This window comes from Colobus angolensis, unplaced genomic scaffold, assembly GCF_000951035.1.
Source record: "Colobus angolensis palliatus isolate OR3802 unplaced genomic scaffold, Cang.pa_1.0 Scaffold27, whole genome shotgun sequence".
Taxonomy (NCBI): domain Eukaryota; kingdom Metazoa; phylum Chordata; class Mammalia; order Primates; family Cercopithecidae; genus Colobus; species Colobus angolensis.
This window is the reverse complement of record NW_012115932.1, coordinates 5,406,505-5,421,317: the sequence shown is the minus strand read 5'-3', so window position 1 is coordinate 5,421,317 and position 14,813 is coordinate 5,406,505. Positions and strand designations below refer to the sequence as shown.

General features: G+C 38.9%; 1 protein-coding gene across 3 annotated transcripts in view; it reads left to right on the top strand.

The window, feature by feature from the left end:
- GABRB2 (gamma-aminobutyric acid (GABA) A receptor, beta 2) overlaps positions 1-14,813 on the top strand; it is a 273,205-nt gene that overhangs the window by 974 nt on the left and 257,418 nt on the right. For all 3 annotated transcript variants that reach the window (XM_011947716.1, XM_011947713.1, XM_011947714.1), the window contains exons 2-4: positions 426-654; positions 806-897; positions 1,925-1,992. In XM_011947716.1, the coding sequence (XP_011803106.1) occupies positions 578-654; positions 806-897; positions 1,925-1,992 (237 nt within the window). In that variant the 5' untranslated portion in view covers positions 426-577. The remainder of the gene's footprint in view (positions 1-425; positions 655-805; positions 898-1,924; positions 1,993-14,813) is intronic.

Here is a 14,813-nt window from a genome sequence, read left to right as displayed (position 1 = left end):
CCCCCCACCATCCCTGTCTGGCCCCAGGCAGGGCATGCTATTTGCCAAGGAAATAAAGTTCAAACTCCTTTGCCCCTGTGTCCGGCTGAGACCAGAAATGGGCTTACCGGCACCCATCTTCCGCTGGCACCCCACACCTGCTCTCCTCTAATTTTCTAATCTGGTTTTGCATATTTAAAAGAACACACACACACACACAAACACACACACCCCAAAAACCCACAACCCGCTAGGTGCAAAACTGCCTCCTGCAACTACCGAAACTTACCAGACGCTGTAGTTATTTTGTCTTAACGAAAGGATAACAACAAAAATTTTATTCTGGATGCTGCTGTGGGGTGACTTTTCTGTATTATTCAAATATGTATGTATTATACATATATGAGCTTTTCCTTTTTTCCTTTTAATTTTTTTTTTTAAACAAGGAAATCTGCTCGATCCCCGGCAGCCGCCGCTTCCCCTTTGATGTTTTGGTACGCCGTGCGCATGCGCCTCACATTAGAATTACTGCACTGGGCAGACTAAGTTGGATCTCCTCTCTTCAGTGAAACCCTCAATTCCATCAAAAACTAAAGGGATGTGGAGAGTCCGGAAAAGGGGCTACTTTGGGATTTGGTCCTTCCCTTTAATAATCGCCGCTGTCTGTGCGCAGAGGTAAGTGTGCCCAGCGTTTCTTTTCTCCGTTCTCACTTTGAAGGGTTCTGTATGCATACCTCTGAGCAGGAAAATGTAGTAGGGATCCGATGCTGAAAACGCTGTGCCTGCTTCCTTATTGATGCCTGCTTATTGTCATTTCTTTCTTTAGTGTCAATGACCCTAGTAATATGTCGCTGGTTAAAGAGACGGTGGATAGACTCCTGAAAGGCTATGACATTCGTCTGAGACCAGATTTTGGAGGTAATGGGGTTGCCTTGCAAATAAGAAAGAGTCCAGCCACAGCCGAAGCTGTCTTTTGAGCTTTGTGCGCGCTCTCTTCCCTCTCCCTAGTTGTGGGTGCATGTGTTGTACTGAATGTGTCTCTATTTTACCATATTGAGAAACTGATCAAAACTTAAGCTGGATTGTTACTACCCAGCACTAGCGTGGTCTTTCAATGAGACCCTCTTAGTGTGTACTCAAATTTGGTGACTGCTATCTTTCAGCTTCACTGTTATGGATCCTTTGCTTCCCTGTCTTTGCTTTGTTGAGATACCAACCTCTTAAGTTTAGTAAATGATGTGCCGAGAGAACCAGGCTTACGGAAGGCCACCGTGAACATTTTTTAGGACAATATGTGCAGGCAGTTGGTTGAGAGGTAGCATTAACCCCCTGTGCCTGCCTACTTTGGAAGAGTTCTTCTGGCCATGGTTACCGTGGCTCATGTCTGGATATAATCCACTCCTCCCAGCCTCACAGAAGTGGGGAGGACTGGGAGATGGGAGGGTAGGGAGAAAATGGGAGGGTTAGAGAGGGTAGGGGAAAGAAGAACCTCTCTCTGCTTGCAGCCCTAGGTATGCTGATAGACTTATTTAATATTACTTCAGACTTTTATGAAGCTCGAAGAGTTAAAACCTGTGTACAGAAGGGGTTGGGAAAGACTGAGGAGGAGGGGGTTTCATGCAAAATATAAAAATCTCTTAGGCTAGAAGGATTCTTGTGCTTCTGTGAGTTGTGTGCATTCAATTGCTGAGACATATGCATATGTAGACAGAGCTGGAATCCCTTGTTCACAACATACGTGCGTGCATATTCAATACAGCATTTCTTAGACAAGTGTGTGCCTGCTACTTTTTTTCTTTTTTTAACAAAAAAGCAGAGAATTGAAAAATTTGAGAGTGAGTAGTGCAGAGGGGTTTGGGGTAGAGTGTCTTATGCCCAGGGATAACTCTTGCTGAGAATGAATGAAGTTCAAAGAAATCACGTGGCTGGCCATCTTGCTTTGCAGGTCCCCCCGTGGCTGTGGGAATGAACATTGACATTGCCAGTATCGATATGGTTTCTGAAGTCAATATGGTGAGTATTGATGTTTATGACTACTTCTTTGCAGACTTTGGTTTGGGGACAGGAAGGAGAAATGAGCCAGCTATTGGGGGTAGGGGTGTGCCTGGGTATGTGTATGAGGTGGGGCTGAGGGCCTGGAATTTCACCCTAGAATCCCCTGTGTTGAGGTTAGAGAGTTGGCTCTTTCTGGTCCCTAACGATTTTTTCAACCTGGTTCAGATACTTGGAGTAAAATGCATCACACATTCATGTGTAAAACACAGTCACGTGCAGGAGACCCCCTACAGAAGCCTCATCTCCAAAGGCTCAGAAATAAACACAGTTCATCAAGTGATTTTCTGGATTTGATGTGGGCTCATGGGAAGAGGGGAGAATTTTGATCTGACATTTAATGGAGAATATAGCTTACAAACAAAACTGTAACAAAGGCCCTGGAATACTGACGCCCACTTGTTGCTTTCACAGATCACTGTTTAGAGTGGTTAGTGGCAAGCCCCCATCCCCCATTCCTGCCCCAGCTCCTTTGCTTGCTGCTTCCTTTAACCCCTCCTGTCCACCAAAATAAAGATTGGCCACACTGTTTCTAAAAGGTAGGCTCAGACCCATATGTCATCCCTGTTCACTTCAGCAATTCATTCACCACATGTCTTAAGCTTGTACAGTTAATTGACAGCAGTACTCCTCAGTGGCTGCCTCCTTGGACTTGGGGCAAGTGCTAAGAGGAAAAAGCCTGTGTTCCCAAGTAGGAAACACGTGTTGGGGGGTTTGCTTCAATCAGGAGCTCCCCCTGCTGCCCATATTAGAACACTGCAGACATGCAATAAAATGACAAGTGTCCCAGACGCCCCCACATACTTGGGGGCATTCCTCCAGTGACTTTTCTACTCTGTGTTTTTAAAATCCCATGCTTTGGAAAAGTCCCTCTAAATGGGCCACATTTTAATGTAAAATTCCAGTGTTACTTTCAGTCCTGATAGCACCCAGCACATTTCAGAAGGTTGAGTTTTGACATAGTTCTGTCTAGAAATTGGACGCATTATTAAAGAAGGGGGTATAGTATATAAGCTTTTATGCAAAACATTTCTAAGCCACCCCTCAGGAGTTGGAAATTAGTTCTCAACATAATACAAATTTCCGTATTCCCAGAATTCAAACAAGAAGAAGCTCAGTAACCAGCATAGTCCTTACACACTGTCCAAAGATAAGAGATAAACCCGAGATTTCACAAGATTCTGAAGCAAATGAATACTATGCTTATACCTTATGAGTACGCAAGGGAATTCAGCTATTTCTGAAATGTTTTAATGACATGAATCTTCTCATGTTCTAATTTGGGGAAAGTTTTTATCACATGCAATATAAACGCAGACTAAAGACAATATTGGATATTTCAGAATCATAGATTTCCCTCACATTATGAAAATCTGTGTGGTTACAGAATGTTTCTTGGGATAGTATTTAATTTCTCAGATATATGAATATTCACTTTTGGTGAATTTGAAAGTTCTTTCATCAGTTTACGTTTTGAGCTTCAGCATAAAAATAAAAGATGTCCTAATGTGGGTACCTTCCTATGTCTCAGGAATTTGAATCTAAATTATGCTGTTTAAAACAAAGTAATATAGAAATCAGGTGTGATTCTGTGCATCCTACACGTGATTGATTCAGACTCCTCTCTTTTGCATTTTGCTTTTTTTATGCTCTTCTCTCAGTCCCAAGTCTTATTTTACCACCACCTCCTTCTTTAGAGCATCACCAAATGAGATTTTGTGAAACGTATCAAGAAAAATTTAGAACCGAAAGAGATAATCATGAGATGACTAGAGGTTGCTGCAATAGGTTAGCTAATAACTTAGAGGTATTATATCCTAACACTGTTTAGAGTGATAGAATTTTTATTTTTCTTTCCTTTAAGTTCTATTCATTTTTTTGTCTACATGCAACATTTTGGAGAGATATCTGAGGTGGAAACAATGCCAAGACCTGCTAGTCAAAATATAGATCCAGCTAAGGCAAGGTGTCATCACTTAAAGCTATTTACTGTTGCTGAAAAATCATGAGATGTTGAAAGTGCAAAAACGAATGTCAGGTTGTAAATGGGACAACATTACAATATTAATGATTAGGACCAAGTGTTGAAAATTCCAAGCCAGATTCCTTACTTAGCCTTATGCTACACCCATGGATTTGTCCAGCTAGATTGTGACTTGTTGAAAAATTAACATTTATTTCAGCTGGCAATCTTAATAACCTAAAATTATCTTCAAAGAAAAATCTGTTGTGATGTTTGTTGTTATTTTTTAAAGATGATTATTTGTTTTGAAGCAACAGATGGGAAATTCCATCACTGGTATCTAAATAAGAGATGTTTATGGTGTGTTGTCCCTTGTATGCAAGTCTGAATGTTAGTGCCTTTTGATTAGCTTCAGGTCTGAAAGGATGGTTGATTGGTTCCTTAAATGAAACTTCAAAATTGATTTAACAGACACATTTATTCCTCATTATCCTTTGTGGACTGCAATCTCTGATAATTGTAACTTTCTCTTTTTATAGCATGTCTTCCTTTGAAGAATGGTAGGGAACCAGACCATTTAAATTGTCATTGACTCATTTGTACTGTACAAATAAATGTCCATGTCAGTGTGATGCTCCTTGTAAATCACAATGATAGAAAGACCCAAAAGTGAATCAGGAGTCTCAGATGTGAGTTCTACTTCTGATGCTTAGTCATCCTGAGAATATTCACAGATAGACTGGGCTCACTTTACTCATTCATTAAAGGGGAGTAATAGTCCCATTTTACCTATCTTGGGTGAATACCAGAGTATAGATACACCTTGTTTTATTCTACTTTGCTTTATTGTGCCCTGCAAACATTGCATTTTTGTAAATTGAAGGTTTGTGGCAACCTTGAAATGAGCAAGTCTGTAAGGAACCTCTTTCCCTAGTAGCATGTGTTCACTTTGTGTCTCTGTGTCACATTTTGGTAATTCTCACAATATTTCAATTTGTTTCATTATTATTATATCTGTTGTGGTGATCAGTGATCTCTGATGTTACTATTGCAGTTGTTTGGGGGCACCATGAACTGCACTGATGTAAGGCAGCAAACTTAATGGATAAATGTTGTGTGTGTTCTGACAGTTCCACCAATGGGCCATTCCCCTGTCTGTCTCCCTCTCTGTGAGCCTCCCTATTCCCTGAGACACATCCATATGGAAATTGGGCCAGTTAACCGCGGTACAATGAGAGTTGCACATCTCTCACTTTAAATCAAAAGCTAGAAATGATTAAGATCAGTGAGGAAAGTGTGTCAAAAGCTGGGACAGACAGATAACTGGGTCTCTTGCTCCAAACAGCCAAGTTTTGAATGCAAAGGAGGAGTCCATGAAGGAAATCAAAAGTGGTAGTCCAGTGAACACATGAAAAATAAGAAAATGGAACAGGCTTATTGATGATATGGAGAAAGTTTTAGTGCTCTTGATAGAAGATCAAATTAGTCACAACATTCCCTTAGAGACAAAGCCAGATTACCAGAACAAGGCCCTAACTGTATTTGATTCTATGAAGGCTTAGGAGATGCAGAAAAAAAGTTGGAAGCTAGCAGAGGCTGCTTTAGAATGTTTATGGAAACAAGCTGTCTTCATAACATAAAAGTGCAAGGTGTATCAGCAAATGCTGATGGAGAAGGTACAACAATTTATGCAGAAGATCTAAGATAATCGATGAAGATGCCTGGCTATTCTGCACAACAGACTTTATTAGATAAGAGAGTCTTCTATCAGAAGGAGATGACTTCTAAGACTGTCATAGCTAAAGAGGAGAGGTCAGTGCCTGGCTTCAAAGCTTCAAGGCACAGGTTGACTTCTGTTAGGTGTTAATGCAGTTAAGTGGCCTTAAGTTAAAGCCACTGCTCACTGACCATTTCCCACATCCTTGGTCCCTTAAGAATGATGCTAAATCTACTCAGCCTGTGCTCTAGAAATGGAAAAACACAGCCCAGATGACAGCATATCTGTTTGCAGCGTGATTTATTGAACATTTTAAGACCACTGTTGAGACTTACTGCTCAGAAAAAAAAAGAAAAGATGCTTACTGACTTACTGCTCAATCAGGTGCAGTGGCTGATGCCTGTAATTCCAACATTTGGGGAGGCTGAGGCTGGCAAATACCTGGGCCCAGATATTCAAGACCAGCCTGGGCAACATGGCGAAACCCTGTTTCTACAAAAAATACAAAAATTAGCTAGTCATGTTGGCATGTGCCTGTAGTCCCAGCTACTCAGGAAACTGAGGTAGAGGATCACTTGAGCCTGGGTGGCAAAGGTTGCAATGAACTGAGATCACACCACTGCACTGCAACCTGGGTGACAGAGTGAGAACTTGTCTCAAAATAATAATAATAATAATAAGATTAAAATTAGAAAACAAACCAACAACAAAATTAATGGCTGCTCATTGACAATGCACCTATTCACACATGAGCTCTGATGGAGATGTACAAAGAGATTAATGTTGTTTTCATGCTTGCTAACACAATGTCCATTCTGTAGCCCATAAATCAAGGAGCAGTTTTAACCTTCAAGTCTTATTTAAGAAGTACAATTTGTAAGACTATACCTGCCATAGACAGTGATTCCTCTGATGAATCTGGGCAAAGTATTGAAAACCTTCTGGAAAGGATTCACCATTCTAGATACCATTAAGAACATTCATGGTTCATGTGAGGAGGTTCAAATAGCAGCATTAACAGGAGTTTGGAAGAAATTGATTCCAACTGTCATGAATGACTTTGAGGTGTTCAAGACTTCAGTGGAGGAAGTCACTGCAGATGTAGTGGAAATAGCAAGAGAACTAGAATTAGAAGTGGAGCCTGAAGATGTGATTGAATTGCTGCAATCTCATGATCAAACTTCAATGCACAAGTTGCTTCTTATGGATGAGCAAAGACTGTGGTTTCTTGAGATGGAATCTACTTTTGGTGAAGACACTGTGAACATTGTTGAAGCAACAAAGGACTTAGGATATTACATAAACTCAGTTGATAAAGTGGCAGCCGGGTTTGAGAGGTTTGACTTCAATTTTGAAAGAATTTCTGCTGTGGATAAAATACCCTCACACAGGATAGCATGCCACAGAGAAATCTTTTGTGAAAGGAAGAGTCCATTGATATAGCAAACTTCCTTGTTGTCTCATTTTAAGAAATTGTCTCAGCCACCCCAGCATTTAGCAACCACAACCCTGCTCAATCAGCAGCCATCAACATGGAGCCAAGATGTTCTATCAGCAGTAAGATTACTACGCCGTGAAGGCTCAGATGATTGTTAGTATTTTCCAGCAATAAAATATTTTAAACTTAAGGTATGTACATTTTTAACATGATGCTATTTCACACTTATTAGATACAGCATAGTGTAAACATAACTTTTGTATGCACTAAGAAACCAAAAAAATTGTGGGACTCACTTTACTGGGGTATTCACTTTATTGTGGCGGTCTGGTACTGAGCCAGCAATATCTTTCTGAGGTATGACTTCATGTAAATTGATTCGTAGTCTATGAACATACTTAATGAAGACAACTCAAGAGACCAAATGTCCACTCCAGCTACTGTCTTAAGTGTGCTTCAGTTGACAATATAATTTACTAAGTCTCAGTTTTTCTATGTTTTAATTGAGAAGGGACATATTAACTTGGCTTCCAGCTCAAAGTTCCATGTTTCTCTATTGGACATAAAGAAGTTCCAGGAAAGCTTGAAAATCTAGAAAATCATGATGAAAATGCAGAACTCCTAAATGGCGTGCAGTTGGGAGTTCTTACTGGAAAGCTAGTGGTGGTGTCACAACCATGTGACTTAGGTGACTGTCAGCTCAATAGATCTTTGGAAGAATGTGGTCTCAATTAGAATGCTCCTGAGCAGAAAGCTTGGCCTTGGAATGAAATATTTTTAGATGTCATGTTAAATTGGCAGGAATCTTTTTGTTAAGATTCTTTGATGAAAAGTGCATTTTAAGATTCAAATTTGGCTCTGAGGATTATGGACTGAAATAGCTTCCTCTTCATTTAAAGCAGATTCTTCTCCATCTTAAAACAACACATTTGCCAACCAAAGAGTGAAGCAATATTTCACTTTTGAGGAAAGAGTTCTAGTAAACACATACACAAATTACCTTTTTATGGAATGGCAAATGGAGAAAAGTGCTGCTGTTTTTTAAACAGATGTTTTCTTGCCTCACCAGCTGCACAGTTGAAAATTTCATTCAACAAACTTATTTAGCAGCTACTATGATCCAGGCATGTGTTAGGCCTTATGGACAGAGTAGTGAACAAGATCAATCCATCCCTTGACCTCATGAAATATATTATCTAGGTGTTTACCCTTTTTTTTTTTTTTGAGACAGTTGTCTTGCTTTGTTGCCCAGGTAGTGCAGTGGTGCAATCTTGGCTCACTGCAATCTTCACCTCTTGGTCTCAAACAATCCTCTCAGCTCAGTCTCCTGAGCAGCTGGGACTACAGGCATGTGCCACCATGCCCAGCTGATTTTTGTAGTTTTAGTAGAGATGGGGTTTCACCATGTTGCCCAGGCTGGTTTCAAACTCCTGAGCTCAAGCGATCTCCCCACCCTCAGCTTCCCAGAGTGCTGGGATTACAGGCATGAGTCACTCTGCCCAGGTAGGTGTTTACTATTCTTATAGTTGCATCAGATTCTTGCTGTATTTATGCCTAGCTTACGTCTTTCCTTTTCTGTAAGACTTTTTCTTAGCAGCCAAGTAAGTGCCTCATGGTCTTTGTCTCCTATAAGTTCCTTCGTCACTTGTTGATTTTATCATTTTTCTGGGTATTTGGTATTTCAAATGGTTTATATTTTGCATATTTATTCTGCCTTCCTCCATCATGTTTATAAATTACATCATGACAAGGTTTTGGTGTCTCTCCCTGTGTGGTTTTGTTTTATATACAAATGATTGTTTGGATATTTGACCCCTGGTGAATGCCACAAGTATTGAGTGAAAAATTCACTTTTATAGTAGTAATTTATTATTATTTGCTACATGCTGTACTATTTTTGTGGGGAAATAGAGCATAGAATCATAGCCCACAAAGTCAGATATTCACCATTTGGGACAACAAGTGTAGAAAGATCACAATGTGGGGTCATGAGTGCTTTGAAAGAGGAAATACACAGGGCATAGTGGGAATTTACTAATGTATTACACGGAAATAAGTCAGGTGAAGAAGGAGGTTAGAAGTGTGTGAATAGATGTTCCGAGCAGAAAGAATAACATAGAGGAGGGTGTGACACAGGATAAATAAATGGTATTAGGGATTTGGAAGTCATTTTAAAAGCTGGAGTGGGAGTGAGGAAAGGATTGAGTTGGGGTTGAAGCCATAGGTGGGGATCGAATGATGAAGACCATTTTTGTGTCTTGCTCAATAATTGAATATTTGTCCAAAGGCTGTAGGGGCCCATGAAATGATGTCAGTAGAATTGTATGAACAGATTCAAACCTATGGAAGATGATTCTGAAGTGTAGAGGTGGATTGAAGTGGAGCAAAACTTAAGGTTGGAAGATGAGTTGAAAACCTACTGCAAAATTTCAGGAAGATTTGATGAAGTAAGACAGGAATGCAGAAAAAAGAGATATAAAATTATTGTGTTTATAAGATGAAAGTGACAGGACTTGGTGAATCCCGTGTTTCTGACAGTATCCTTCACTGATATAGGGATGACAAGAAGGGCAGTGGGGATCAGGGGGATGAGGCCCGTGGGCAGATAGTGAGTTCACTTTCGGAAATGTTGATTTTTTCTATACACATGGAATCTCCAAATGGATACAACCAGAAGGTGACTGGAAAATATAGGTGTATAGATCAGGAAGCAGTCATATAGAGAGACAAACTGAGCATTGTCAGCATATAAGTAGTGCTTCTAACGATGTGAATAGATAAAATTTAAATGGAAAAATGCAAAGACAGCTAAAAATAGAAATCTGGTGAGCCCTGTATTTTAGACAGTGGAAGACAGAAAAGGAACTCACAGAAGAGATAAATAAGTAGCAGTCAGAGAGTTAGTATGAGATACTCCAGATAATCATGTCTTAAAACCTGAGAGTTTGAGAAGCAAATAGTCAGCTGTGTCAGATGCCACAGTGATCAATTGAAATAAATTGTAAAAAATTTCTCCCAGATAGAGTAACAAGAGTGCACTGGTGAAATGTAGCAAGTGGAGTGTCGGTGGTTGAAGACTACACTTTTGAGAAGTTTGGTTCTGAAGGGACATAGGGAGAGGGAAATTGCTTTTAAAAAGTCATATATACCCGGGCACGGTGGCTCGCTTCTGTAATCCCAGCATTTTGGGAGGCTAAGGTGGGTGAATCACCTGAGGTCAGGAGTTCAAGACCAGCCTGGCCAACATTACAAAACCCCGTCTCTACTAAAAATACAAAAATTAGCTGGGCTTGGTGGTGCACGTCTGTAATCCCAGCTACTCAGGAGTCTGAGGCAGGGAGAAATGTTGAACCTGAGAGGCAGAGGTTGTAGTGAGCCAAGATCATGCCACTGCACTCCAGCCTGGGCAACAGAGTGAGAGTTATAAATAGTTTGATGGAGAAACAATCTTCAGAAAGGAGTAGGTTGAAGATACAAAGTGGGTAGCAGGACTGGAAACTCAAGGCTTGCCTGAAGACTTATATATTCTCTGTGAACATACTAGACACTATATATTGAAATTGGCTGCTGTGAAAATAGGTAAGTTAGTTCATTGAGGAAGCATAGAGTAAAGTAGGTGTGAACCCTCCGTGACCACAGACAACTTTAATTCTAAACAAATTATGCCCACACAATTTTGGGCACAATTTTGGCAAGCTGTTGTTTTCTCCTTCCTCTTTTCCTCCTTCCGTTTCTCCTCTCACCCTCTCCTGAACTTTTGTACATTGCTCAACCTTCTCCACCTCATCATAACACAAATATAAGGAAATAATTATAGCTACCTGTCTTAGTCCATTTAATGTTGCTACAACAGAATACCTGAGACTGTATAGTCAATAAAGAAAAGAAGTTTATTTGGTTCACCATTCCGGTGGCTGGAAATTTCAAGATTGGACATCTGCATCTGGTGAGGTTCTCATCAGGCTGCTTCAACTAAAGGCAGAAGCAGACAGGGAACCGGCTTCCTGTGCAGAGACCACCTGGCACAAGAGGAAGCCAGTAGGGGAAGGTACCAGGCTCTTTTTAATATTAGCTCTCAGTGGAACTAACAGAATGAGAACTTACTCCCCAGAAAAGGCATGAACTACTCATGAGACCTCTGCCCCCATGACCCTAGCACCTCCTATCAGGCTCAAACTCCCAACAGAGCCACATTGGGGATCAAATTTCAACATGGGGTTTGGAGAGGACAAACATCCAAACCAGGGCACTATCTTGTATTGAGGTTTTAACTTGTGCAAGTATTGTGTTAATGCACATCAAGTTAACCAGTCCTCTTATAAAAACTGAGATAGCCACTATTAGCCTATTTAAAAAGGGAAAACTGAGGCCCAGAGACGTTAAATGATTTGTTCAAGGTCACATAGCTAGCAAATGATTGCCTTCACATCTCTCAATCTTAGCCATCTTGTTACACTGAATTTTAAAATGTAGCAAAGCCATATTTTTTGATCATTTGCATTCCATGAGGAGCTTGTTTCATTATAGTTGTTGTTTTTACTCTTAGTTTTTGGAAATGGTTGGTGGACTAAATAAACTAATCCTTCCTCAAATATTACTGTTTCTGTTCTCTACTCCACCTTGAAACAAAACTTAATTTAATTAAAACAATTTTTTAAAGTAGGTACTTTGTTCACAGTGTGTTAAATGTAATACACAGTGCATTATATAATATTCACAGTGTGAATAATACAACTCTCCTCGATAAACTTATATTTTAAATTACATCTCTTGAGCACAATTTAAACCAAGCAATAAATGAAGATTTATATAAAACATTGAGGAGGTGAAGATGTTGATTGTGTCATAATTTCTTTCATTGTGAATGGGTACCATTTGTTAACTTGTCTAATAATTTTCCTATTGCTTCAGCAAAATCTGTCAGGTAACCATTGATGTCAAAAATTTATGGTAAATATTTGTCAGGAAATGTTGCCTGGTATATGTTCAAGAACTGTAAGCTGTCTCAATAGTTTTAGGATATGTGTGAGCACTATATGAATATTCTACATCTTTTTCTTTTTTTCTTTTATTATCAAGACCTAATTTTCAGTTGAATTTTCAATAATGAGAATGAATTTTCGTGCTTACCAAGAAATTGCTCCTGCATATAATTCTCTTAAAGGTGGTTGAGTATTTTTCTTCACTGGGTTTTTTTCTTCTTTTTTCCAGTCTTTCCTCCTTCTATCCCACATAAAACAAACGCAGTTCATCATAAAGTTTACATCTCTAGATTACTGAAGTCATCTATTTTTAGGCAGTACCCACTTGACAGTGCCAGTTTCTATTTCTCTTGGTTAATTCTTACAGCACATCCTTCACTGTTGCTTTTTTCCTTCAGCAATCCTCTGACTTGACTCTAGTGTGAAGTAAGCATCTGACTGTGTGTTTACCCTGCAAGTGAAAGCAGGCAAGGGAAGTGTCTTGAATTTCATATTTCAGAAGCGCATCATGTGTGTTTTAACTTTCTCTCTTCCCGAGAGGATTAAATATTCATGGAAATTCCTACAAGAATGTAAGTCAGGGAAAGTATTTTTCCTGGGAAGGAGGGCTTAGTTCTGGTCAGGGGGAAGGGCAATGACTTATTTTACAATCATTCTATATCAGGTTTTCTTCACCTTGGCTATATTGGAATTTGGAACCAGATAACCCTGTCTTGTTGGGGCTATCTTGCGCATTGTAAGATGTTTAACTGAATCCCTTGTTTCTGCCTAATGGATGCCACTGGCATCCCTGAAATGGTGAAAACCAAAAATGTCTTCAAAAATTATCAAATGCGCCCTGGGGGGGGGGCAAAATTGTTTCAGGTTGAGAGCCACTATTGTAAAAAATTGTGCTGTGCTTTTGTCTCCAAGAAAGCAGAGGAAAGGAGATTTTCTTTTTGAGTGTAGTTTTTGTGCCTAATTACCATTTTTATTTGTGGTTAGTAGCACATTGTGGGAAAAACAATTTTAAAATATCAACAAACATCACAGGTAAATATTATCTATATCCCTATCACTTCATTAAAATTGTGTTTTCATTTGCCTATGTTACCTTCCCGTTTAAGTCTATTTTCCTATTCATATCTTACACATTGCATTTACTTATTTTATAGAGTATTATAGTCTACATTTGCAATTAACAGACCATAAATAGTTTTACAGTTTTGTTAAAAATATACATACCACTACTACCACTGATGTAAACTATTTTATGTTTTTCCATGTTCTATGAGCTTACAACATATGCAAACATATGAGCACATTGATAATTACTTTTTAATTTATTATCTTTTTATTTTCAAAGAAAGGAGTCTTAGTAATATACTTTATAGATTACTGGCCAAGATTTTTGCTATAGATTATTTAAAAATAAAGGAACCCATTATCTACTTAGGCAACAATAACAGTAACATGCAAATTATATGCAAAATAAATTACTGAATTTAAATAGCATCTAAATGTAAATCTATTTTTTAAGTTTTATATGACTCTAACTCATATTTATACAGCTATATTTTACTCTGTTTTCATCTTAATATTACTTAGTTTTTCCAAAATCAATTACATTTTTGGATGGCATAAAGGTACTTTGAAACAGACTGTTAAAAGAGAACATAGTAATTAGATGTCTGTGAGTTTTAAAAGATACAAAGGAAGGATTTATGTTGCTTCCATTTATGCATGTTTTTGAAAAATATGTATTTTATTAGCCAAGGAGAGAAATTGGCTTATAATATCTTGTCATGATTTATGTAGATAAATATAGGGGGTACGTTTAGCCCATTGGCTCTTGCTGGTGTTCTCTTTGTTCACATTCTGTCCGCATTCCTATTGCCAAGTTTCATTTTCTTGCTATACAATTTGGCATCTACTACCTACTTACCTGCCAAGAGGTCTTAACCTAGAAGTAATTGTCTGGGCAATTGAAGATGAAATGACTTCCCTCCTAACACAAAGGCAACCATTAAATTAATGAAGTTTTTAAGGTGAATCTGCACGTGTCTTAGAAAAGCAATACATGAGTAAGCCACAGAGAAAGACAGGAGATGTCCAGGTGCACAAATATATGGACAGTGTTTGCATGCATCCCCAGTACTTCTCACATGCCTATCAATTTAGAAGCTCAAGAAATATGGAATGAATTTGTTGGAGGAGTAGTTTAAGGACTGTCATATCAGGCAACCAAGAAATATTTATCAACTGCTAACTTAATTGGCTCTACACCAATTAAGCTGTGTAGAAGAAAGATATGAGATAGTTCTTACACACAGGTATGGCTCTCTCTGGAATCTAGAAGGAATCATCTTAACTGCCCTGTGAGGGAAGTGAAGAGTTGAGGGAGAAAAGAGTGTCTCAGACAGTGGGACAGGAAAGGGGTGTAACCCACAGGTAGAAGACTCAAAATAAAATGTTGAGAATACATTTTTACAGTGATTCTCAAACTTTTCTTTGTAATAATCATCTGAGTCTAGTGTGAAATTCATATTTTCTGGACCTGCACCAGAATCTGAGTCAGTAGGTCTGAGATGGCGTTCAGGTACTCTTCTGGGAGGATCACTGTTTTAGGAGTACTAGTTTTATAGTGAAATTGGAAGCTAACATGATCACGTATAAAGTAATTGGACAGCAACTAACCAGTCT